Source organism: Heterocephalus glaber, unplaced genomic scaffold (assembly GCF_053883595.1).
Source record: "Heterocephalus glaber isolate CG9 unplaced genomic scaffold, H.glaber_assembly_v1.0 deba00001662, whole genome shotgun sequence".
NCBI classification, from domain to species: domain Eukaryota; kingdom Metazoa; phylum Chordata; class Mammalia; order Rodentia; family Bathyergidae; genus Heterocephalus; species Heterocephalus glaber.
This window is the reverse complement of record NW_028258403.1, coordinates 2,242,765-2,267,067: the sequence shown is the minus strand read 5'-3', so window position 1 is coordinate 2,267,067 and position 24,303 is coordinate 2,242,765. Positions and strand designations below refer to the sequence as shown.

General features: G+C 38.3%; 1 protein-coding gene across 7 annotated transcripts in view; it reads left to right on the top strand.

The window, feature by feature from the left end:
• The window catches only part of Chd8 (chromodomain helicase DNA binding protein 8), a 64,085-nt gene that overhangs the window by 17,907 nt on the left and 21,875 nt on the right, over positions 1–24,303 (top strand). For all 7 annotated transcript variants that reach the window (XM_021244555.2, XM_021244558.2, XM_013065683.3 and 4 more), the window contains exons 2-14: positions 2,106–3,164; positions 4,089–4,460; positions 5,332–5,717; positions 6,436–6,550; positions 16,026–16,208; positions 16,290–16,358; positions 16,718–16,773; positions 17,266–17,383; positions 18,381–18,464; positions 20,700–20,837; positions 21,676–21,797; positions 21,960–22,203; positions 23,346–23,522. In XM_021244555.2, coding sequence (XP_021100214.1) covers positions 2,322–3,164; positions 4,089–4,460; positions 5,332–5,717; positions 6,436–6,550; positions 16,026–16,208; positions 16,290–16,358; positions 16,718–16,773; positions 17,266–17,383; positions 18,381–18,464; positions 20,700–20,837; positions 21,676–21,797; positions 21,960–22,203; positions 23,346–23,522 — 2,907 coding nt within the window. In that variant the 5' untranslated portion in view covers positions 2,106–2,321. The remainder of the gene's footprint in view (positions 1–2,105; positions 3,165–4,088; positions 4,461–5,331; positions 5,718–6,435; positions 6,551–16,025; positions 16,209–16,289; positions 16,359–16,717; positions 16,774–17,265; positions 17,384–18,380; positions 18,465–20,699; positions 20,838–21,675; positions 21,798–21,959; positions 22,204–23,345; positions 23,523–24,303) is intronic.

Sequence of the window (24,303 nt, the reverse complement as noted above, 5' to 3'; positions counted from 1 at the left end):
ACTAATTTCTCTCTGGTTTTTAAAAGTTAGGAGAAATGATCTTATCAAGCAAGGCTTTCCTATATTGTCAAACATTGACATGCAAAGAACAGATACTTGATATGTTCGAATTATGTGGTGGTATACTTTTTTCTTTTCTTTGAGACAGAGTCTTGCCCTGTAGTTCAAGCTGGCCTTGAACTCAGTATGGAGCCTACGCTGGTCTCAAACTCACAGCAGTTTTCCTTTTCTTTCTTTCCTTTTTTTTGGGGGGTCGGGTACTGGGGATCGAACTCAGGACCTTGCACTTGCCAGGCAGGTGACCTGCCAATGAGTTACATCCCCAGCCCCAGGGGAGGGACTTGCTTACCTTTTTTTTTTTTGTACAGGGGATTGAGCTCTGTACCTTGGGCTTGCGAGGCAGGCAAGCACCGAAACCACTGAGCTGAATCCCTGGCCCTCGCAGCGGTTTTCCTGCCTTAGCCTCTCAAGTTGCAGACTTGGATATAATTTCTTGTCTTTGATAGTTCTTTTTTCCAGTATTTTCATGAACTTGACATGGATTTTATTAACAGATATTCAGCCATTTGTGGGACAGTTTTTCAGAAGAGGAAGCTTTCTGTTGTCTCAGAATCAAGGAATACCATTTAGTTTCTATGAGAAGTGATTGGTTCATTCCAGATAATACAACCAAGTATGTGAATTCATTTAACTCTTTTTTTGGATAGCTACTGTGTATGCCATGTCTTGCTGGTTCCTCAGGCATGTGCAGGTAAATAAGACAGAGTCCCCAGGATCTAGGACCTTCCATTCTCTTTGGATCTGGGCCATGGTGCTGGGTTGTACAGGGTATACATTGCACATATTCATAATCATCATTAATTTTTATATATTTATGGCAGCTTTCTAGCAGATGGCAGACAAGCATCTTGAGAAGCAGGCAGTTTTTTTGTAATTTGTGTGAAGGGGCTATTTGAACCTTCAGTGTACATGACAAAGTCAAGTTGTTTTACTAAAATATTAATGCAAGTATTAAATAAGATGTAAATGTTTTTAAATGAGGTGAAGGGATTAGGTCAATGCAGATCACTCAATTGTTAAAAGAACAGAAGTTCAGGACTTACTTTTTTTTTTTTTTTGATGCCAGGGATTTAACTCGGGTCCTTGCGCTTGCGCAGCCGGTGGCAAAAGCACTGAGCTAAATCCCCAGCCCTGGTTCAGGGCTTACTTTATGGAATAGAAGAGCTTTGAGGGTGGGCAGTATTTCAGCTGAAAGAGATGTTTGGAGTGAGGGTATGTGTTCCACACAGAAGCTACAGTGTAATAGGTGAAGTCACACAGGTAGGAATCACAGGAAGGCAACTGTTCAGAATAATTGGGCTAGAATGTAAGATATGTATAGGAAATGCTTAAGAGAAGTTGAGAATATAAATTGAAAGCAAAATGTCTAATCCTTTGCAAGGAAGTTTTTGATCTTAACTATGAGGTTTCTTCTAAAATATGAGAAAGGTTTCTTAAGGGCAACATCAGAACAAAAATGCCATGTATAGATTAATATGTTAACTAGTAGGTACAATGTTTGCAAAACTTCCTGAATAAAATTGTACTATAAGCTTAGTGAAACTGTATTATAAGTTTGGTCAAAGATAATTATTTTTGCCAGTAGTAAGTAAAAGTATCTAAAATACAAAGAAAAATTATAAACTACAATATAGCCAGGGACCTTTATCTACCTTCTGTAGAAATTCTGGTGGGTACAATTTTGAGTTCCAGTTTTTAACTGAAATTAGGTGAATGAATATTAAAATTCTTAGTCTCTACCTAAGAAGAGAATCATAAAAAGAACTGGACAGATACAGCTGAATGGTTTTGACAGACAGAAGCTTCAAAGTGTGTAGGTGTAAGAGCCCAAAAAGAAGGTGGTTTATTTCTTTTTTTCTAATTTAGTTTTCATTTTGAAGCAAAAATGTAGGTGTTCTTTCTTCTGTATGTCTGTCCCAAGAATTCCTCATATTTCCCTTTTGTCCTTATTCTGATGCTGTATGGTATTAAGGGTGGTAGGAGAAATTTTCTCTGAGATCCCGAACTTTGCTTAGTTTTCATTTGTATTTGTGTTTCCACAACAGGAATTGCACCATCTTCCTCTGAAGACCTAGTCATCTTGCTCCATGAAGGTCAAGGACAATCTGACATGTACTTACTCCTTGCTTCTTTATTTGAAGAGTAGTCCTCGTCCATTGTGTACGTTTTTTTCTTAATAGGGGAGGGGAGGGGAGAACCAGTACCCCCCCTCCCCTTCCCTCCCTAAACCTTGAGAAGATACCCTCCATTATTTTCCCAAGATGGCAGACCCCATCATGGATTTGTTTGATGACCCAAATTTATTTGGCCTGGATTCTCTGACTGATGACAGCTTTAACCAGGTCACCCAAGATCCCATTGAGGAAGCCCTTGGACTGCCAAGCTCTCTGGACTCCTTGGATCAAATGAACCAAGATGGTGGAGGTGGAGATGTGGGGAGTTCTTCAGTAAGTGACCTGGTTACTCCACCAGAGGAAACAACCCCCACAGAACTTCCCAAAGAATCCACAGCTCCAGCTCCAGAATCTTTGACCTTGCATGATTATACCACTCAGCCTGCCAGCCAGGAGCAGCCAGCCCAACCTGTCTTACAGACATCAACGCCAACATCGGGACTTTTGCAGGTCTCCAAGAGCCAGGAGATCCTGAGCCAAGGGAATCCTTTCATGGGTGTCTCTGCCACAGCTGTCTCCTCCAATAGTGCTGGAGGGCAAGCACCTCAGTCAGCCCCTAAGATTGTTATCCTTAAAGCCCCCCCAAGCTCCTCAGTTACTGGTGCCCATGTGGCACAAATTCAGGCTCAAGGTATCACCAGCACAGCTCAGCCCCTTGTGGCTGGTACAGCCAATGGTGGAAAAGTCACTTTTACCAAAGTGCTAACTGGCACGCCCCTTCGACCAGGTGTTTCCATTGTCTCCGGTAATACAGTGTTGGCCGCCAAGGTCCCTGGCAACCAGGCTGCTGTTCAGCGCATTGTCCAGCCCAGCCGACCAGTAAAACAGCTGGTCCTCCAGCCAGTTAAGGGTTCAGCTCCTGCTGGAAACCCCGGGACCACAGGGCCCCCACTGAAGCCTGCAGTTACACTGACCTCTACACCTAACCAGGTGACTTGAGTGAAAGGGGAAGGTGAAGCTTGGTTTGGTAGTGGGCCTGGCAGTTGTATGAGAGAGAGCATGCATGACAGCAATCTCTGGGAAAGCCTGTTTGAATTCCATCTTTGCTTTTTATTTGTTAATGCTGACTACTACGTACTTTTTACTTGCTAGTTAGAAGCAGCTAATTTGAACATATCTTTTGAACTCTTGCTACATGTTTACACTTCACCCAACTGGTGCTAAATAAGACAGTTCATATCCTTACAGAGCTCAGTCTGCTGGGAAAGACAGCAAGAATTCACATTGTGTTCACAATCCTGTATTTTATGAAAAATATAGGATGCTATGGGAACAAAGAAACATCTTTGAAAATTATTAAGATCTTCCTGCACCTATTCTGTAAAAAGTATTTTAAAAGAGTGGAGTCTCTGGCTGTTAAATAAAGGGGCAGAAGAGTTGGGAGTGAGTGCTGGGCAGTGTTAAAAAGAAGTGGAGCCAGGTGTGGTGGTGCATGCTTGTAGTCTCAGCACTTGGGAGGCTGAGGCAGGAAGATCACTGAGAGTTCGAGGCCAGCCTGGGCCACATAATGAGTTCAAGGCCAGCCTGAACTGCACAGTGAGACCTTGTCTCAAAAAAAAAAGTGGAACTTGCCAGGAGGCAGATTGCAATTCAGTATAAGAACTTGTTTTAATAGTTTTCTAAAACTGAAGTAACTGCCTTGAAGACAATGATTCTTCCACCAGAAATTGTTTTAAAGTAAGTTTGATACTCACTGGACGGAAGTATAGGAATGATTACATCAGGAAAGATAGGCGAATGAGTGTTTCTGACCCTCAGATATTTTGAATCTAGGATGAAGAAAACTGGTGTGAGTACGTCAAGGTGTATCATTCTTTAATGTACCCCTCTTGCAATTTCCTTTCTTCGCCTTAGGGTGAATCGAAACGAATCACGCTGGTCCTCCAGCAGCCACAGTCTGGAGGTCCCCAAGGACATCGGCATGTTGTGCTAGGGAGTCTACCGGGCAAGATAGTGTTACAGGGCAACCAGCTGGCAGCCCTGACTCAAGCCAAGAATGCCCAGGGGCAACCTGCCAAAGTAGTAACTATCCAGCTGCAGGTGCAGCAGCCGCAGCAAAAAATCCAGATTGTACCACAGCCTCCATCAACGCAGCCACAGCCCCAGCAGCCACCTTCAACCCAGCCATTGACTCTCTCCTCTGTGCAACAGGCTCAGATAATGGGACCAGGACAGAGCCCAGGGCAGAGACTTTCGGTACCACTTAAAATGGTGCTGCAGCCACAGGTGAGAGACTTACATAGCAAGGAAAAGAAAACTATGCTCTGAGTCCCTGGATAGTCTTCAGCAACCTCTTAGTGTTGATTGTGGGACATTCTAGATTTATACCCCAGCTGAAATCCAGGGTTTTAATTCTTTTATCTATAAAAACTTTATTTTAATTTATCTCATGCAAAGATTAGAGAGTCATCTGGGTTGGAGATAAACAGTGATTTATTTTGTATTCATCTTTTTCTGTGTGTGGGGGGGTTACCAGGGACCGAACTCGGAACATTACACTTGTGAAGCAGGTGGCAGAACCACTGAGCTAAATCCCCGGCCCCTAAAATGTTTTGTTTTGTTTTGTTTTTTTTGGTACCGGGGATCAAACTTGGGTTCTTGCGCTTGCAAGGCAGGCGCCAGAACCACTGAGCTAAATCCCCGGCTAGTATTCATCTTTGAAGTGTTTAATTTAGAACCTTTTTCTAAAATTGTTATGAAGTAAAAATGTCTTGAAATTGCCTCTCATTTGAAAGATAAAGAAATAGTTAAGTAATTACCACTTCTACCCACAGGGTGAAAGGTGTAGGCCAAGAGTACAATTTGAATTTTACATTTAAGCCAGATATTAATATTGGCTATGTGGATTGTAACTTTTCTACAGTCATGGATGTGAGTATGTGATAAAAGAATATTGAAGTTTACATTGGCAGAATTCTTGCCTTTTCTCATCCTTTTTCCATTGAAAAACTCAATTTTTTTAATGTGTCAGGGTTCAGTAAGGCTTATTGTGAGCCTGATTCTTGAGGAATTAGATAACTAGTTTCTCTCCTGCTTAGTTTTATTTAGGCCATTTAACTGCAAACATGTTGAAATTTTAGTATGTTTATTTTTATAGGCTGGCTCTTCCCAAGGGGCCTCTTCTGGGCTCTCTGTAGTTAAAGTTCTAAGTGCCAGTGAAGTGGCAGCTCTATCGTCACCAGCAAGCTCTGCCCCTCATACCGGAGGAAAGACAGGAATGGAGGAAAACCGCAGGCTGGAGCACCAGAAGAAGCAAGAAAAAGCAAATCGGATTGTAGCAGAGGCCATTGCTCGGGCCCGTGCCCGGGGTGAACAGAACATACCTCGGGTTCTGAATGAGGATGAGTTGCCCAGTGTTCGGCCCGAGGAGGAAGGTGAGAAAAAACGCAGGAAAAAGAACAGTGGTGAGAGGCTGAAAGAGGAAAAACCAAAGAAGAGCAAAGCATCTGGTTCCTCCAAGACTAAAGGCAAGAGCAAGCTGAAGTGAGTACTCCTGCTCATTTGGTAGAACTCCTGAGCATAGGGCACTCATTTTTTACTGGTATGTAGCATATACCTTGTTCAAGGTGATCTATCATAGTAAGGTATTTCTGTTCTCTGCCCTGTGCTTAGTCCTTAAACATGTCTACCCATCTACCCCAATAAAGAGAAAACTGCTGCAGACATAGCTGTCCTTGGATCTCATCTGTGAATTAGAGATTTCAGCCTTGGGCAATGTTGATGAAATTGTGACTTGCCATAATTCTTGTCACAGTTGAATGTTCTCTCTTTCCCTTCTATACCTTTTAGACTCTCCTTTCTCAGGGGCTTCTACTGGTTAGGATTCTTCAGGCTTTATATATGTACAGGATTTTTCAGCTTTTAAAAAGCAAGTTTCACAGCTCTTGATCCTCAAGACATAGCGTTTAAAAATAAGGAAAATATACCCATCTACTGACAAAACTGGAACTAAAGGCCTTTTCTGATTCTTAGTCTAGCATCCATTGTGCTGTCTTATGCTACCTTCCTTTAGATATTTGTGAACACGGTAGCAAGGATTTGTCAAATCTGATAAAAAGGTCAATCAGTGGTTTACAAACTATTATCTTCTTTCAAACACCATACTCGTAACTGAACTTTAGTATGTGATAGTTTAGATTATGTTTTCTTACCCTTACATTTTCTTGCCCTCACTGAAAATGAGATTGGTTTTCCTTTGTAGCACCATCACCCCTGTAGTGGGTAAGAAGAGAAAACGTAATACCTCATCTGATAATTCAGATGTGGAAGTCATGCCTGCACAATCACCCCGAGAAGATGAAGAAAGCAGCATTCAGGTAAAAGGATATGTAAAGAAACTAGTACAGATTAAGCATCCCTAATCTGAAAATCTGAAATCCAAACTCCTCCAGAATCCAACATGATGCCACACAAGTCAAAAACAATTCCACATCTGACCTCATAATAATATTGCATAAAATTACCTATAGGCTGTGTACATAAGGTGTATGTGAAATATAAATGAATTTCATGTTTGGACACTTCTGGTCCCAAGGATTTCAGATAAGGGATACTCAGCCTGTAGAAAAATCATTTAATTTTGGCTGACAAGCCAGAACCCAAAGTAGGCCTAAAAGGTTAATGGCTCTGGTCAGTATCTTCTAAATTTTTTTCTTTTTAGTCAAAAAGTATATTACTGTAAAAATAGCAGTACTTACTTTCTAAAATACCAGTGTTTCAGAAACTGAACAATTTTTACAAAATTATAGTGCATGATTGCTGTAATGGCTATATCAGTACTTTGCTTTCTTTTAGAACTGTCCAGCTGTCCCCTTTGCCTTACCTTTTCTACACATCAGGGTTCTGACTAAATTTTTGGAGGCTTAGGGACAAAATTTTTTCCTGCCTTGAAGATGAAAGCCATTTGGAAAGACCAAAAGAACCCAGGCTAGAAGAACTTTAATCTCTTCTCTGATTTATTGCTTTATAGTGTCATCTTTGGCTGCATTTTCCAAATTAGAAACTACCTTGTATTGAAGTTCAGGAGCTGGGCATGGTGGCACACACCTGTAATCCCAGCACTTGGGAGGCTGAGCCAAGAGGGTTGCTATGAGTTCCAGGCCAGCCTGGGCTACATAGTGAGTTCAAGGCCAGCTTGAACTGCAAAGCAAGATCCTGACTCAAAAAAAAGAAATAAATGAAATTTATAAGATTGATGGGGTGGGCTTCAAAGTATCTTTGTGTTCCTCAGCTAGTCTCAATTCCTCATTAGTAAATGAAGGTTTGGGCTACATTATTCCTCATTAGTAAATGAAGGTTTGGGCTACATTAATCTTAAGTGCTTCTCTAACTATTAATACTTATAAATGCCCCCTTTCTTTCTTAGTATATTCAATACATTGATAAACTGATACTTGGTTTCATCTAGGGGCAGTTAACATGTGAAAAGTCAGGACATTTTTATAAAGGAAAATGGAGCACACACGAAAAAAGAACCCTAGACAATTATAGTACGTTATGAAACAATGATTGCTAAGACTTTGAAATTAAAGAAATAACAGATTAATAAAATATTATAGCACCTAAGAATAGATTTGTAATGAGAATTTAGTACATGTAATTAAAATAACATTGCAAGTCAATAGGGAAAAACGTTACTCAATAAGCTATGTTAGGACAACCGGATACCCATTTCAGGGGGGAAAAAAACCTAGATTTTTTGTTTTAACTCATTATGCCAAAACAAATTTCAGTTTAATTGACGGTCCAGATATAAAAACTGAAGTTACAGGCTGGGCACAGTGGGACACATCTATAATTCTAGCTACCTGAGAGATCGAGGCTGAGGTAAGACCCTGTGTCAAAGTAAAAAAAAAAAAAAAAAAAAAAAAAGAGTTGGGGACGTTGTTCAGCACAGAGGCTCTGGTTTGATCCCCAGTACTGGGGGAAAAAAAACGCAACCTGACGTCATGATCTTTCTATAATGTATGCATAAATGGTTTTGTAATTATCAACTGGAATAGATCTTTGTAAGGAAGATAATATAATTTAGAAACCTTAAGGGAAAAATTGATGCACTTGATATAAAAATTATGTATGATTTAAATTCTATAATCAGCAAAATGGTTAAGAACCGGAATTTTGGGGTTCTTGTCCTAACTCTACCATTTACTGATATTGTACTTTGAGCAAGACATTTAATCTTTTGATGCCTCAATTTCTTCATTTGTAAAATGCAGATAATCCCTACTAAGAAGGATGGTTATGAGGATTAAATGTAAGCATTTATAAAGTGCATACGACAGTACTTAACTCACAATAGCACGTACTAAGTAATGTACATATTTTTAAATAAGATGAAGGATTAAATAATGTGTAAAGTAGGAGGCAAATTTTTGTATTACTAGGAATACAAAGATCAGTAAAATTTAGAAAGTGGTGTTTTAGTTTGTTAGGGCCACTATAACAAAATACCACAGAAGAGGTGACTTATACTGCAGGTGCTTATTTTCTTAAAGTTTTGAAGGCTAGAAATTCAATGTGAACAGGTCCACAGGCTTCCTTGACTTGCAGATGGCCACCTTGCTGTGTCCTCACATGGATTTTCATCTGTTGGTGCACAACCCTGATACTTTTCTGTGTGTCCAAATTTCCTCCTCTTATGAGAACACCAAGCCAGGCACAGTAGGACACACCTAAAGTCCCAGTTACTTGAGGAGCTGAGACAGAAAACTCAGTGGAGCCCAGGAGTTTGGGACCAGCTTAGGCAACATAGGAAGACTCTGTTTTAAAAAAGAAAAAATGCCACCCATTGGATTAGATCCTGCTCTAGTTGCTTCATTTATTACATTTTTGAAGCTCTTATGTTCAGATACAGTACCATTCTGAGGCACTGAAAGTTAGGGTTTCAACATGAATTTGGGGAGGAGAGGAGGCACAGTTCAGCACATAACAAATGGTAACACCAGTGTTGAAAATGAAGTTAAGAAGCAGACACTTTCGCACAGTTGATTGAAGTGATAATTGAAACAATCTTTTTGGCAAGTCAATATATACCAAAATTAAAAATGTTAATACACTTGTGTTAATAGACTCAGTGATTTTACATCTAGAAAATTACCTTGTGAATATATTCTCAAAAGTATGTACTAACACACACACGTATATATACAGTGTAGCAGTATTTATAAAAGCAAAAATGTCTAAAAAATTAAATGTCTATTGGTAGAGAAATTAAATAAAATTGTAAAAATCTATGCAATGCAGTGCTACATGGCAATTAAAAACATTGAAGTAAATTGGGTATGCTAGTATGGAAAATGTCCCATATTAAGTGCAAAAAACAAGGTATTTAATAGCATATGTCATATTTTATAACTCTTAAAATATGTATGTGTATTTGTACATACATGTATATGCATCATTTTTTTCTGGAAGGGTACACAAGAAGTTGATAAGAATATGTATTTTTGAGGAGAGAAGTTGAAGGGTAAGTGGAACATGATTATTGTATTTTATTGTTTTAGACTTTGGAACTGTAAAGTTTTTTTTAACTCTGACCATTTGCCATTTAATTTTTTTTGTTTCAAATATATATGTAAATTTGAGAAAAATTACAACAGTACAAAAAAGTATCTACTACTAGTCTCTGGTTTGAGAGCCCAACCCTACAGACTCTTAGTTCTCCCCAGAGGTATCCTCTGTTACTATTTTTTGTATATCAGTCAGATATATTCTTTACTTCCATGAGCACTCCACTTCCACTATATCCTAGTATTTCATATGTACTCTTTCATACTGTTTTTTCCCAGGGATACATTTTGGAGATTTTTCTTTATCTGAAAAAAAAGTTAGTGTAGCCCATTCTTGCCCCAGCCTTCCTGTTCGTTCGTTTGTTTGTTTGAAGCAAAACATTTATAGGAAATTTGTACCTGTACATGATGTATCTTGTTTCTTTTTTTGTTTGTTTTGTTTTTGTTTCTTTTGAGACAGTCTTGCTATGTAGTTCGGGCTGGCCTTGAACTCACTATGTAGCCCAAGCTGTCCTCCAACTCATGGAACCCTCCTGTCTCAGCCTCCCTAATGCTGGGACTACAGGCATGCACCATCACACCCGGCTCCCAGACCCTCCTTTTTATCATGACAAGTTTCAAATATATGTAAATGTAGAGAGATTATTTAATGAAGTCCTATATTCCCATTCTCCCACTTCAATACTTCCAACAGGTGGCCATTTATCCTTCCTCCCACTCCCAGGCCTGCACCTCTTCTAGATTATTTTAAAGCAAATCCAAGTAAATATTTTTTATTATTCCTTAACCTTAAAAATTGTTATTTTAAGAATATTACATGGTGAATGCAGTAAAAATCAAGTGATACCAAAGTATATAAGGTAAAAAGTACAGTCTCTCCTAATCTCACTCTAATTGGCATGACCAGCCTATTGCTCTTTTTTTTTTTTTTTCCTCTTCTTTCTTTTTGTTTGTTGTTTTGTTTTGAGACAGACTGACTAGGTAGTCCAGGCTGGCCTCAAACTTGTGGTGAGCCTCCTGCCTCAGCCTCCCAAGTTCTGGGATTACAGAAGTGCACCACCACACCTGGCTTGCCCTTGTTTTTTTGAGTGAAGAGGAATTGTCTTGGGCCACATATAAAATATATAGTTCAATTAATATATATAAGTAGTAAAACTTATTTAAGGTTTTTAAAAATTATAACATTAAAAGAAACAGCAGAAAAACGGCAGGCCATAGGTTGGACATAGCTGCAAGTAATTAAGTAATTATCAGTAGCTTATGCGTCTTCAGATTTTTTGTTTTGTTTTTTGAGACAGGGTTTATGTAGCCCCGGCTGGCCTTAAACTTCTGGCTATCCTCCTGCCCCAGCCTCTCTCCAGTGTGGGGGTTACAGGCATGTGTCACCGTGCCTGGCTTAGATTTGTTTTAATGAGGTAGAAGATACATCATATTAGTCAGTTTTCTGTTGCTAATATCACAGTGCCCAGTATGGCAGGCTAAGTTTTAAGAAATGGTACAATAAGTTTAAGAAAATGAGGTCTGTTTTTGTTCATGGTTCTGGAGGTCTAAGCTGGAGGGGCTGCACCTGGTGGTGGTATTTCTGATAGCAGAGTGCCTAGGCAGTGTAGGCCTTCGCAGAGAGACGTAGGGAGCCTGTATGTGGATATGTTTTCTCTGGTTTCTATTCTTCTTTGCGGGAGGGAGGTGCTGGAGATTGAATTTAGGGCCTCACACGTAGTAAGCAAGTGCTACAATGACTGATTTCCACTCTTAGCCTCTTTTTTTACAAAGCCACCAGTATTCAATCACAGGGGCTCCACCCTGATTACTTTATCTGTGCTGTTACCTCCCTGCAGCCCTACCTCTAAACATCTGGTTGTATTTTTTCCTGCCTCTTCATACCACACTATGGGGGTTAAATCTCAACACATAAATACATTCAATGTACCCATGATATTCAACTCATGTATAATTCATAGCATACGTAACAATGAAATATGCTCAGATCTCATTTGTATAATTTTGTGAGTTTTGAAAAATGGATACATTCAACTAACCATGACCTAAATGAAGATAAAAGAACGTTTCTAGAATGTTCTTCTGTACTCTTCAAGCAGCCAGTTCACCCCTTTCCCTCTGTAGGCCACCACCATTCTCATTTCTTTCTCTTTTGCCCCTCTCTCTCTCTGCTTATACACTATACTGATTTCTGTCACCCTAAATTAACTTAGCCTGTTCTTGAATTCCATGTAAAATCATGTAGTCTACACATATAATCTTGGGTCTTACTTTTAGCATAATGCTTTTGAGATTCCTCCATGTTGAATGTATCAGTAGTTCTTTTTTTTCTTAAGTAATATTTGAACCTGTGCAGGATGGCACCTACCTGTAATCACAGCACTTAGGGAGGTTGAGGCTAATGTCACCTAAGTGGTAGAGTGCTGTTGGGTTTAATCCGCAGTATAAAAAACTACATATATATGAATATATCATAATTCATTTATCCATTCGCCTTTTGATGAATATTTAGGTTGTTTCCAATTTGTGAATACTATGGAAAAGGTTGCAATGAACAATTTTAGTACAAGTATTTTGCGGACATAGATTTTCATATCTCCTAACTAAATCTCTAGGAATGGAACTAATAGACCATAGGGTAAACAAATTCATAAGAATGTGCCAGTTTTCCAGGGTGATTATGTCATTTCACACTTCTACCAGTTGTAAAAGTTTGAGTTTATTACACATCTTCAGCATTCGGTATTATCAGTCTGTTTTATTCTATAGTGTTCTATTTTAGGGCTGTAACATAATTAGTTTAACCATTGCATGGTTCCTGGTCCTTTAGGGTTTTTTGTTTTTTGTTTTTTCTAGAGGAGGATGTTTGGCTACCACAATTAATGCTATAGTGATTTGTACACATGTGCAAACTTATCTGTAAGATAATATCTTTAAAGTGGAATTGCTGTCTCAAAAACTATTGGCAGATTTTCCTCTAGTGAGATCTTGTTCATTTGTACTTTGATCATCATGTATGAGTTCCACGGTTTTTCTGTTTCTGTTTTTGTTGTACTGGGAATAATACCCAGGGTCTAACATATGGTCAGCAAGCAATCTACCACTAAGCTACATGCACAGCCCCTATTTCAACTGTTCTTTTATCTCTTTCTCTCTTTTGCCCTTTTCTTATTCATTAGTTGATCTGTTCATTCATACCATGGAATTGAACCCAGGGCCTTCATACTGAGCTGCATTGTCTACCCTTTTTATTTTTTAAAATGTTGTGACAGGATCTTTCCTTTCTCTCTTTTTCCTTTCCTTTCCTCTTTCTTTCCTTTCTTCATTCATTCATTCATTCATCATTCATTCATTCTTTTTCAGACAGGGTCTTGCTATGTAGTCCAGGCTGACCTTGAAGTCACTGTGCAGCCCAGGCTGACCTTGAACTTGGGGCAGTCCTCCACGTCAGCCTCTCAGCCTCTCGAGTGCTGAGATTACAGGCGTGCACCACATGTCCAGTGGGAAATATTTTGCAAATGGAAAGGGGACAAGAGATGGAGGCAGGAGAAAGTGGAGGGAAGGGAGTGAAAAAAAGAATTGAGCGGTGTTATGTGCATCTACCAACTCCCCATGAGGAGGTTGACTTATTAGGAAGACTTTCCCTACTCCAAGATTATTTTAAAAATTCTGCCCATATTTTCTTTTTTTACACTTAAAATCTTTGATCCTTTTAGAATTTTGCTTTTTATCCTCTGTATGACTAGCCAGTTGTTTTCATTCCCAGTTATAAAGTAATCCATCTTTTCTTCACTGATTATTTCTCAAAATATCCTTTTTTGTTGTTTTATAAATACTCTTTATCATGTTCTAAATCCACATAAATGTTTTAGTCTATATATGTGCAACTTTTAAAAACCATTTTCTCTTAGGGAGTACTAAGCTGTGTTAATTAGTATAGCTAGCTTGCTTTTCTATATCTGGTTAGACTACTATACCTCTTCCTACTTTTCTTGTTTTCTCTTAAAGGTTTATTTCTCCATTTGTATTTTGGAATCAGCTTGTCTATTTAAAGGTGTTCTTAATTTTTGTTTTGTCAAGTTTATGTATTAGGAAGAATTTAGTCTTCCTCAAGACTTAAGAATAGTATATTGTTTACTTAACTTATCTTTTATGTCATATTGTTTAAAATTTTCCTCCCATAGATTTTTATTTTTATTAAATTTAATCATTTAGATAACTTTTATGTTTTCATAAAACAGTTCTCTTTTCTTACCTTACCTTTCCTTTCCTGTATTTATTTTATTGTGCTATGGATTAAGCTCAGGGCCTTGTGCATGCTAGGCAAGTATGTACCACTGAGTGATATACCCAGTTCCTGTTATTTTTATTTTATTTTAAAATTTTATTTTTTTTTTTTTTGCGGTACTGGCGATCGAACTCAGGACCATGCGCTTTAAGGAAGGCGCAGTGCCACTGAGGTAAATCCTCAGCCCTGTTGTTTTTATTTTGAGGCAGGGTCTCACTGAGTTGCCCGAGCTGGCTTCCAATTGTCCTGCCTCAGCCTCCAGAGTAGCTTAGATTACAGGCATGCAGTACCATGTCCATCTTTGGGATCTTTTCTTTCACTATATTTTCTTGAAACCTTTGAAGGAATCCTACGGCAGCCATCCTAGGCTGAACAGAGATCCCTTTAAACCTCTTCCTCCTGCTACATTTGTAGACCTGCTAAAGATTACAGTGTAATCACGGGTTAATATGGCCCAGTAAGCACAGCCACACCCCATATCTCCTGTCATTATTCAGCCCTGCTCTTGACAAGCACCATTACTCCTGTTAGTTCACCAGCCGTGCTGTGATGGGTAGGCACAACTCCTCACTGAACTCTCCTCTACAGCCTCAGTTTACATTTGCCTTTCACAGCCCCCCTTTATGTTCATGACCCTCTGAAAGACCTTATGGCCTCTATGAGAGTGGCCAATCTGATCTCAGTGCCAGAGCAGTCCCTCTCAGGTTTGTTCTGAAAAACTTCCCTGTTGAACTCATACTTTATTTCTTCCTCCTTTTCCATAATAACTTTATGTAGGTACTGCTATTGATATTCAAATTTTAATTTTTTTTCAGAGACATAGTAAGGTTTATTATAGAGTTGAAGAAATATGCACTCAGAAAACAGAATAAAGGTCCTCAAGTGATAGGTACCTCAAAAATTAGTTTTATGCCAAGCAAGTTTGTTAAATTTTAGTACTTTTTTTTTTTGGTTTTTTGAGCTAGGGTCTTGCTATGGTAGCCAGGCTGGCCTTGAATTTGTGGCGACCTCCTGCCTCAGCCTCCCAAGTGCTGGGATTACAGGCATGTCCACCACTCGCAGCAAATTTTAGTACTCTTTGCATTTAATTCTTTTAGGTTTTCCAGGGGTGTATGGCAATTTAAAAAATAATAATTTTTGTCCTTCCTCCCTAGGTTTTTTTTTTTTTTTTTGTACTGAGGCTTGAACTTGGGTCCTTGTGTTTGGGAGGCAGGCGGCAGAACCACTGAGCTAAATCCCTGGCCTCCCTCCCTAGTTTTTTATGATATGCTACAAGTATTCCTTGAATTACTTTAGTATATGTGCTGCCGAAGCGAGCACCCTTGAATTACTTTAAAGATATTTTGTTTAACCACTTGGAAAAATAAAGTAGATCTAAAATATATTGATAAGGAAAATATCCCTTAAATACTGCTGACTGAAAAAGCAACTGAATGATACACATAGTATGATTCTATTTATTAAAACGACAAGAGAGCTGGGGATTTAGCTCAGTGGTTCTGGTTCCTGCGTTGCAAGTGCAAGGTCCTAAGTTCGATCCCCAGTACCAAAAAACAAAACAAAACAAAACAACCACCTCCCACAAGAAACTTAAGAATTGAAACAAAAAAGAAAAATTAGAAACAAAATATTCTTGTGCTTTTGCACTTGAAGGTTGTTCCTCTTGTGAAATATATTGTTCCCTGTGCCTTGAGAGCCTGTTTCAATTTCCTAGACCTTTTTACCGATAGTATGTAGGTTTCTCTCTGTGGGCTGCTGTCCTTTGATAAAGCATTTCAGCAAATTGATACATTTAACAGCTATAATACGATATAGTACCTAGTTGTACAATATAATACCTAGTTGTAGCTTGACAAATAAGCTCTTTATTATCTTTTGTTCTGATTTTTCATGGGTATTTTTGAGTAAAATCTTAAGTATATGACATAGGCAAGTGCTTTTACAAGTTCTTTCTCTGAGGGTCCTAAGTGGTTAGTTTTTTTCCCCCTACAGAAGAGACGTTCAAACCGCCAAGTTAAGCGAAAAAAATATACTGAGGACCTGGATATAAAGATCACTGATGATGAGGAAGAAGAAGAGGTAGATGTAACTGGTCCAATAAAACCCGAGCCTATCCTCCCTGAACCTGTACAAGAACCAGATGGCGAGACTTTGCCTTCTATGCAGTTCTTTGTGGTAAGCTGAGAACATAAGCAATTTGAGAGGTTTGTTCTGCTGTTTAAATCATTTGTTGACTGACTGCATCTTTTGCTGCAGGAAAATCCCAGTGAAGAAGATGCAGCTATTGTAGACAAAGTGCTTTCTATGCGAATTGTGAAGAAGGAGGTGAGGCCTCTGCCTTTAATGTCAGTCCATAATATTACATGCACAGGTTGTATTTAGTGAACACCCATGGATGTAGGATGTGTTCCTAGGGTGGAGTTATGTGAGGTGATAGAGGAAAGTTAGCTAGAAAGTAGTGACTGTCTTATTGTCTCTTCTCTCACCAATGTGTTTATGATGTATAAATGCTTATTTTTTTCAGCTGTGTCAGACCTCTAATATTGAAGTATCAGATGAGTTCTTGAGTCAATAATATATTCAGAGAGCATTAGGATGAAGTTCTGCCATGTGTAATTAAAATGAAAGGTTCTTTCTTTGACAAATACAGGATTAATGACTGAAATTTTTTTCTTTCTTCTCAGCTTCCTTCTGGACAGTATACTGAAGCGGAAGAATTCTTTGTCAAGTACAAGAACTAGTATGTTATCTATGTAAAAAGCTTTTCACCTTAGATTCCACCAGGGTTGTATTAGGGTCTCCTGTGTAGTATCATGGGTGGGAATGTATCCCTTTTTGTAGTCTCCTATCCTAAATGGTCATTGTTACTGGGAAAAATGACCATTCAGGAAGAAAGTCAGGAATTGAAATTTCTGTTACTATTTCTTTGTAGGAAGGAGGGTGAGGTTGGTCTTCTCTACCATAGTCCTACCACTAAGGTCTTGTTACTCTAAAAGTATGGATCCTGGACCAACAGAATTGGTGTCACTTGGGTGCTGTTTGGAAACATGAATGTTCAAGCACACCTTAGATGAAGTGATTTGTGAATTAGTTTCAGAAGCACTGATCTCAGCTGTTTCCCAGTTTAAGCTCACATTTGTCAGGTCTACTGCTGGTTAATCCTGAAGTCTCAAGCACTAGCCTCCATTTTTCCCTTTCTCACACGATAACTACCTGTTTCCATCCTCTTTAGCTCCTATCTGCACTGTGAATGGGCCACTATCTCCCAGTTAGAGAAGGATAAGAGAATCCATCAAAAACTAAAACGATTTAAAACCAAAATGGCACAGATGAGACACTTCTTCCATGAGGTAATTAAGAATCAGTATGGCCTATCATTTCTTTCATAGAAGCACAAATTTAAGACTTATAATTGATTTGTATATGTAGGTATAGAATTTTAATTTTGTTTATTTACTTTTTCTGAATTAATTTTGATTGTTTACTTTTCTTAATTGTTCCATGCTTTGTTTTTCTGGGTTTAAATATGATTTGCTTATTTGTTATAGGGTTCAGTATTGTGAGATTAATTTAATGTGGATGAAATATTTTTAGAAGGGATGATAAGGTGACCTCAGGTCCACTTGAGACATTCTTTTCCCTCTAATGTCAGTATTTAGCTTTGGATGGTCTCTTTAGACATAAGCAGCTCTATCATGAAGAGAAAACATTTTCTCAAATTTCTGATTTCTAATCCAGTATCAACAGAAGTAGTGATAAAGGAGCTTTTAATTTCCTGTATCCGGGATTGCTTAACAATTAAACAAAGGTAGGAGAGGAATAAACAGATATGTCCATTATTTGATAATTTGGAGGTTATGCATAACTGACTTTTAATTGTATGATGAATCTAGAAAGAAAAATGGAATGTAGATAGACAGGAAGAATGAAGGAATGGAGATGACATGTCTTTAAAATGCTTGGGAAAGTTTGATTATGAAGCTGAGCAGAAAAACAGTTGCAAAGGGATGTTGAGTCAAGGGAGGTTCTGTAAAAGAACACGTTTGTGTGTTTTATGGGAATGTTTAGGAGAGAAGATTCTTAGAAAGGCAAGAAGGGATGAATCCAACACATAAATGGAGTGAATAGCCTCTTTTAGGGAAAAGAAATGCTTTTTGTGGTAACAGGTGAGACAAAAGATACAGATAACAGGTAAGTTTGTAGGATTTAATAATGTGAAATGGGGAACTCCCATTGGATTAAAATATTTTGAAGTACAATCATCTGTTAACTGTGAGGTAGAGGGGGGTGGTTTACTGGCAGTGATTTTTCCTTTTATCTTATTGTTTGGTTTCATAATTCATGTAGGATGAAGAACCTTTTAATCCAGACTATGTAGAGGTGGATAGGATATTGGATGAATCTCATAGTATTGATAAGGATAATGGTGAGGTGAGTTGTGGCATGGAAAAACATGAAAAGCCTCATAAAGCTTTCTGCTCGTCTGCTTGCCAATCCTTTATTTTTCAGAAATGACTAAAAAACCCCTTGGACTAAAAGGTATTTCTGAATTTTTTTGTGGTATCCATAGAAAGATAATGAGAAGGTAAGAGTGTAGAGCGACTAAAAAGAGACATTTGCACAAGATTATATTTATAAGTACTGAAGAGTCATTCATCTTTGTCTCATTTTCCCCAAGATTTTATGTGGAAAACCCTAGACGTTCATTTGGAGGTTGGGTGTGGGGTGGGGAAAGGGAAATTTCACAAATTTATAAGTTTATGAATATGAAAATACTGGAATAAACTGGCTTTCTCCTAATCATGTGTTTAATAAACAAAATTTTTACAACCTATGATAGTAACCAATAGAGAAAAGGTGAACCTTATTAAGGTATCAGTGCTGAGTGGTTAACTGGGCATACGAACTAAGTAACTTCCTTCCATACATCATTCTAACAGTACCTATAAGTTAAATTCTTCCCTCTCTCTATAATTGTAAACTTTAGTCTGTTTTCTAAGACTTCATGGTCACTCAGTCAGAAATTTAGGTGTCCAGGGACTATTATATCTCAGTGCTTCAAATTCTAATAAATATGCTTCAGTTAATGTATATTCTGGGAAATGGGAGTTATATTGTGTGTTCATTTCTGGGAGGTGATTGGATAATGGGCCAGTTATTAGTTAGAATAAATGGCTTAAATTCTTACTATTTTTGTGATTTTGGCCTTCCCAGCTTTGAAAGTCTTATGCTTTCTACCACCATACTAATCAGCCTTGGTTTGGTCCCTTTGAAATGTGGTCTAACTGGCATAATAGATGAAAATGTTTATGCTCCCAATATTGGATAATAACATTCTATGTGTGCATTTTCCCTCTCTCCAAAGTAAGTTTAATGGTCATCCATTTTACTTTATCTAATAGTAGAAATAAATATTACAGTTATAATCCTTAGGAGAGTTAGTTATGATGCTGGAAATATATGACCTATGAAAATGGTTTTACATAGAGTGACCTTAGTTGGTATAGTAAATAAAAAAATGAAAGAACAGCTGGATTGGTTGTAAGGATTCCTTGTTTTCTGTTTTAAGGAATGTTCTGTGAATCGATAGAGATTTCTTTTGTTTACACTAGTCATCTAATCTAAGGAAGTATTGTCCCATCAGTGATCATCTTGTATAGTGAAAATAGGAGCTACTTTGCTCCTTGCAGTTGAATGCTTATAGAATAGTGCCGTAGTTGGAGCTTTAGCATTTTCTCTTCCTCTTCATTCATGTTTCCTCTCTTTTTTTTTTTTGGTACTGGGGATTGAACTTGGGTCCTTCTGCTTGTGAGGCAGGTGGTGGAACCACTGAGCTAAATCCCCAGCCCTATGTTTCCTCTCTTTAATGATCCCTCCTGTAATTATCTCCTAGCTTCCTGGCAAATGTCTTTCCTACTCTATGAGCGCTCTTGAAGTGAGTGCATCTGTGCTCAGAAATCTAAGGGCTCCAAAGCTCAATGAAGTCAGCCCTTATAGTCTCCCACAGGTTCACCCTGCTCTTCATCCTAAACAAGCCTGGCTTCTCTGGTAACAAATTTCATGCCAGAAAAATAGTATGAGCCAGGCATGGTGGCACACACCTGTGATCCCAGCACTTGGGAGGATGAGGCAGGAGGATCTCTGCAAGTTTGAGGCCAGCCTCAGCTACATAGTGAGTTCAAGGCCAGCCTGGACCTTGTCTCAAAAAAAAAAAAAAAATTATGGAATTGAGGCCTATCTTTTAGTTTCAACACAGTATAGGAAGAGTGGCCTACCCTCTCCCAATCAATTTGATGAGTATGTTTTAATGCTTAGTGTTATATAAAATGCTAGATAGAAATTTTACTTTTAGAGGTGATTCTGAAAAAAAAAAAAAAAGAAGTGATTCTGTTAGGGCTGGGGATGTAGCTCAGTGGCACTGCGCCTGCCTGGCAGGCTCAAGGTCCTGAGTTTGATTCCCAGTACCAGGAGGAGGGGTGACTGTTAAATTGCCTAGAAGAATGATCAAAGCTATAAATAGTATATCAGAAGATGAGCCTGTTCAACCTTTTTCAGCACCTTTTAGATGCTAACACTTTGCCATCTGATTTTGTAGTCTAATTCTTATTCTTTAACCACAGCAGGGACCATAGAATCAGTTTATTAAAGCTTTGGCTTCTCTCCTAGCCTGTAATTTACTACCTGGTGAAATGGTGCTCTCTGCCTTATGAGGATAGTACATGGGAGCTAAAAGAGGACGTTGATGAGGGCAAGATTCGAGAATTTAAACGGATTCAGTCCAGGCACCCAGAACTCAAAAGGGTGGTAAGTATACTTGCATTTAACAAGTAAATGTATAGGTATGAAGGCCTATTCAATGCAATACCTCAATATTTTCCTGTACAGAAGTTTTGTTTTAGGGCTATTGTTTATAGCTTTTTGTTGTGGAAATTTTCTTTATTATTATGGAATATTTCAAACACAAAGGTGAAGAAATGGTATAATGAATTTATCCATTACCCAGCCATCATTTTCCTACCCATTTGTTCCCTTGTTTCTTGAGTTACTTTAAATCAAATTGAAGGTTGCTTTATTTCATTTGTAATTATTTCAGTCTTTATGTTTAAAAGATAATACCATTGTTGCATCCAAAGATTTTAATCATTTAATATCAATCAAATATCAATCATTCTGTACATGTCCCTGATTTTTTCCCTACTTTTTAAGTCTTTTGAGTTGCATTCTAAATAAGGTCCATATATTATTATCAGTGTGTCTTGAGTCTCTTTTGAGTTCCTCCTTGATCTTCTCTCCCTCTTTTATAACTTTCCCTTAGATGATTTGTTCTGTAGGATTTATTCATAGTCTGAAGATTTTATTTTCCTTAATGCCTTTTAACATGCTTTGTTTTTCCTTTATTTTCCAATTTTCAGAGTAACAAAGTAGTTCCCTAACATTGTCCAAGTCACCAGTGTGTTTGTGTTTTTTTCTGATTTTCATCTTATTTTGAGTAATAAGAATTCACAGACAAATATATTTGACAGATTTTAATCCAAGCAGTAATCTTTTTTGTTTACAAAAAATTAACTACCAGAATTACCCATTATGTCTTGCCTGATTTTGTTAGTGCCTCCATCCTATTTATTCAGATTTTGTTTTTTAGAACCGTCCACAAGCAAATGCCTGGAAGAAATTGGAGCTGTCACATGAATATAAAAACAGAAACCAGTTACGAGAGTATCAGTTGGAGGGAGTCAATTGGCTGCTCTTTAATTGGTATAACAGGTAAAGAGAAGAGTGGGTTCACAAATGTAGGCTTAGTTTAGGATTATTTTTATTCATTTTCTGTTGAAAGAAATTTCTTCCTAGGTACATTATTTTTAAAGATGGTACTTTTTTTTTTTTTTTTTTTTTGACATGCTTTTTTCCCCCCTGGTAAATCTGCAGGCAGAACTGCATCCTGGCTGATGAGATGGGATTGGGCAAAACTATTCAGTCCATTGCCTTCTTGCAGGAGGTATATAACGTGGGCATCCATGGCCCCTTCTTGGTCATTGCTCCCCTGTCTACCATTACTAATTGGGAGCGAGAGTTCAACACCTGGACCGAAATGAATACCATCGTGTATCATGGCAGCCTCGCCAGCCGGCAGATGATTCAGCAGTATGAGATGTACTGCAAAGACTCACGGGTGAGTTGTGTGTTTTGGCAAGACTGTGGTTTAGAGAACAGAGGCCAAGGCATTTAATATTTTAGGGACTGCCTATGAGTCAGTGACTTTCACTGAAGTTCTCTGGGATCTAAGGCATTTTTATGCTGCAAGTGGGTAGAGCATTGTTTTCACTTGCTATTTTTACCCAATACACATCTTGATTCAGTGGGAATCCTGACTTTATTTATAAATACATACATTTTAAATAGAATTTCACCAGTACTGATAAATTTTACAGTATTTCTCAGAGTGAAATTCATTTAGCCACTTAGATTTCTTCTTTTTTTTTGGTACCAGGGATCAAACTCTGATCCTTGAGCTTGCAAAGCAAGCAGTGGAACCACTGAGCTAAATCCCCGGCCCAGATTTCTTCATTTTTATGGTGATGAACTTAAGCAGTTCTTTTTCTTTTCCCTTATTTTTTTTTCTACTGGGGATTGAACTCAGGACCTTGTGATTGGAAGGCAGGCTGTGGCACCATTGAGCTAAATCCCTGGCCCTTTCTTTCCCTTTTCTTACTCTGCTCAAATTTTCATTAAGATCCTTTTCATTTTCTATATATCTGAAGAAGAATGAACTACCTACCCATCTTGTATTAATGCTGACTTTTATTATTTATCTGCTATTAGTTTTCTTTAGTGGTTTCTATTTCTACCACATCAAATTTTCTCATCACTTTTTGCAGATCTTACGACAATTTGACTGTTCTACCAACTTTTAGATGATAACCAACATATTTATATTCTGTGTTAGTTATTTCCACTTTATTTTTGTCCTGTATAATCTCACCATTGCCCAACATTTGTGGCTATTATTAACCAACAAAGATCTAGGACAGAGATATATGAGCAAGGCATATAACAGAGTCAGAAGTCTCTACCTTTATCCCATGAGGTCTGTCATTTTCCCAAGAAAGTAAATATGTTAAGGAAGCAGTGTATCTTGCATTTCAGTGATTTGACAATGTGTAGCAGGGTTATAAACAGCAGTGGAGGTGGGTGGTGATGCAGTTTGTATTTTATGTTAAACCTGCCTGAATATAGAAAAGTAATTCAGAAGATATCAGTTAATAATTTACGTGTTTATTAGGCTTTTTCTGACTTTGCTGCCTTCATGCTTAGGGACGCCTTATCCCAGGCGCATACAAGTTTGATGCCCTGATCACCACTTTTGAGATGATTTTGTCAGACTGTCCTGAGCTTCGTGAAATTGAATGGCGTTGTGTCATCATTGATGAAGCCCACCGACTGAAAAACCGTAATTGCAAGCTGCTTGATAGTCTCAAGCACATGGATCTGGTGAGTGCTCCATGCTCACTTGTAGGGACCAACACCCAGAATTATTGCTTTTTCCCTGTGGAATGAAAATAACCCTAAATTAGAAGAAGACAAAAGAGTAGGAATCTTGAGTGGTGGGTATGACCTATGGAATGATAACCTGAAAGTCCTATAAAAGTTGTACATTTTAGAATTAGAAATGAATTGTAGTTTAGTAGTTCCCAACCAGAAGGAACCAAGGGAGACTGTGTGAGTTACCTATTTTTCCATAGCATAACACTCCAGAATTTACTGCCTTAAAACAGCTTTCATGATTCTTTTGCTCAGTCACTTGGGCTGGGCTCGGCTAAGCTGTTCCTCTGATGGTTGCCTTAAGCTCTACGTGTTACTGCGGCTGGCATTTAACAGTGTTTTGGGGTGGGACACTAGGTTGACTTCCATGTGGCCTTTCTGCCCCTAGGAGCCAGGTGGGCTTCTTTATGAGTAATCTCAGGACAGAGTTCCAAAAGGGCAAAAGCGAAAGCTGCAAGGCCTTTGGGGGAGGCTCTGACACTCACACAGTTCGTTTCCACTGCAGTCTCTTCGTCAAAGCAAGTTACAAGGCAACCCCAGATTTAAGGGGTGACCATTGAGAAGACAAACCACAAAGAATTAATGGTCATATTAAATCTAGCAGAAGTGTATTTTCTAGAAAGGGGCAAATTAGGGTATCTGTGGGGAGTTGAATGTAGGAGATGCGTATGAAATTGGAAAAAACATAGCATGAGTTGCTTCTTTATTTGCTATGTTGTTTCAAAATGTT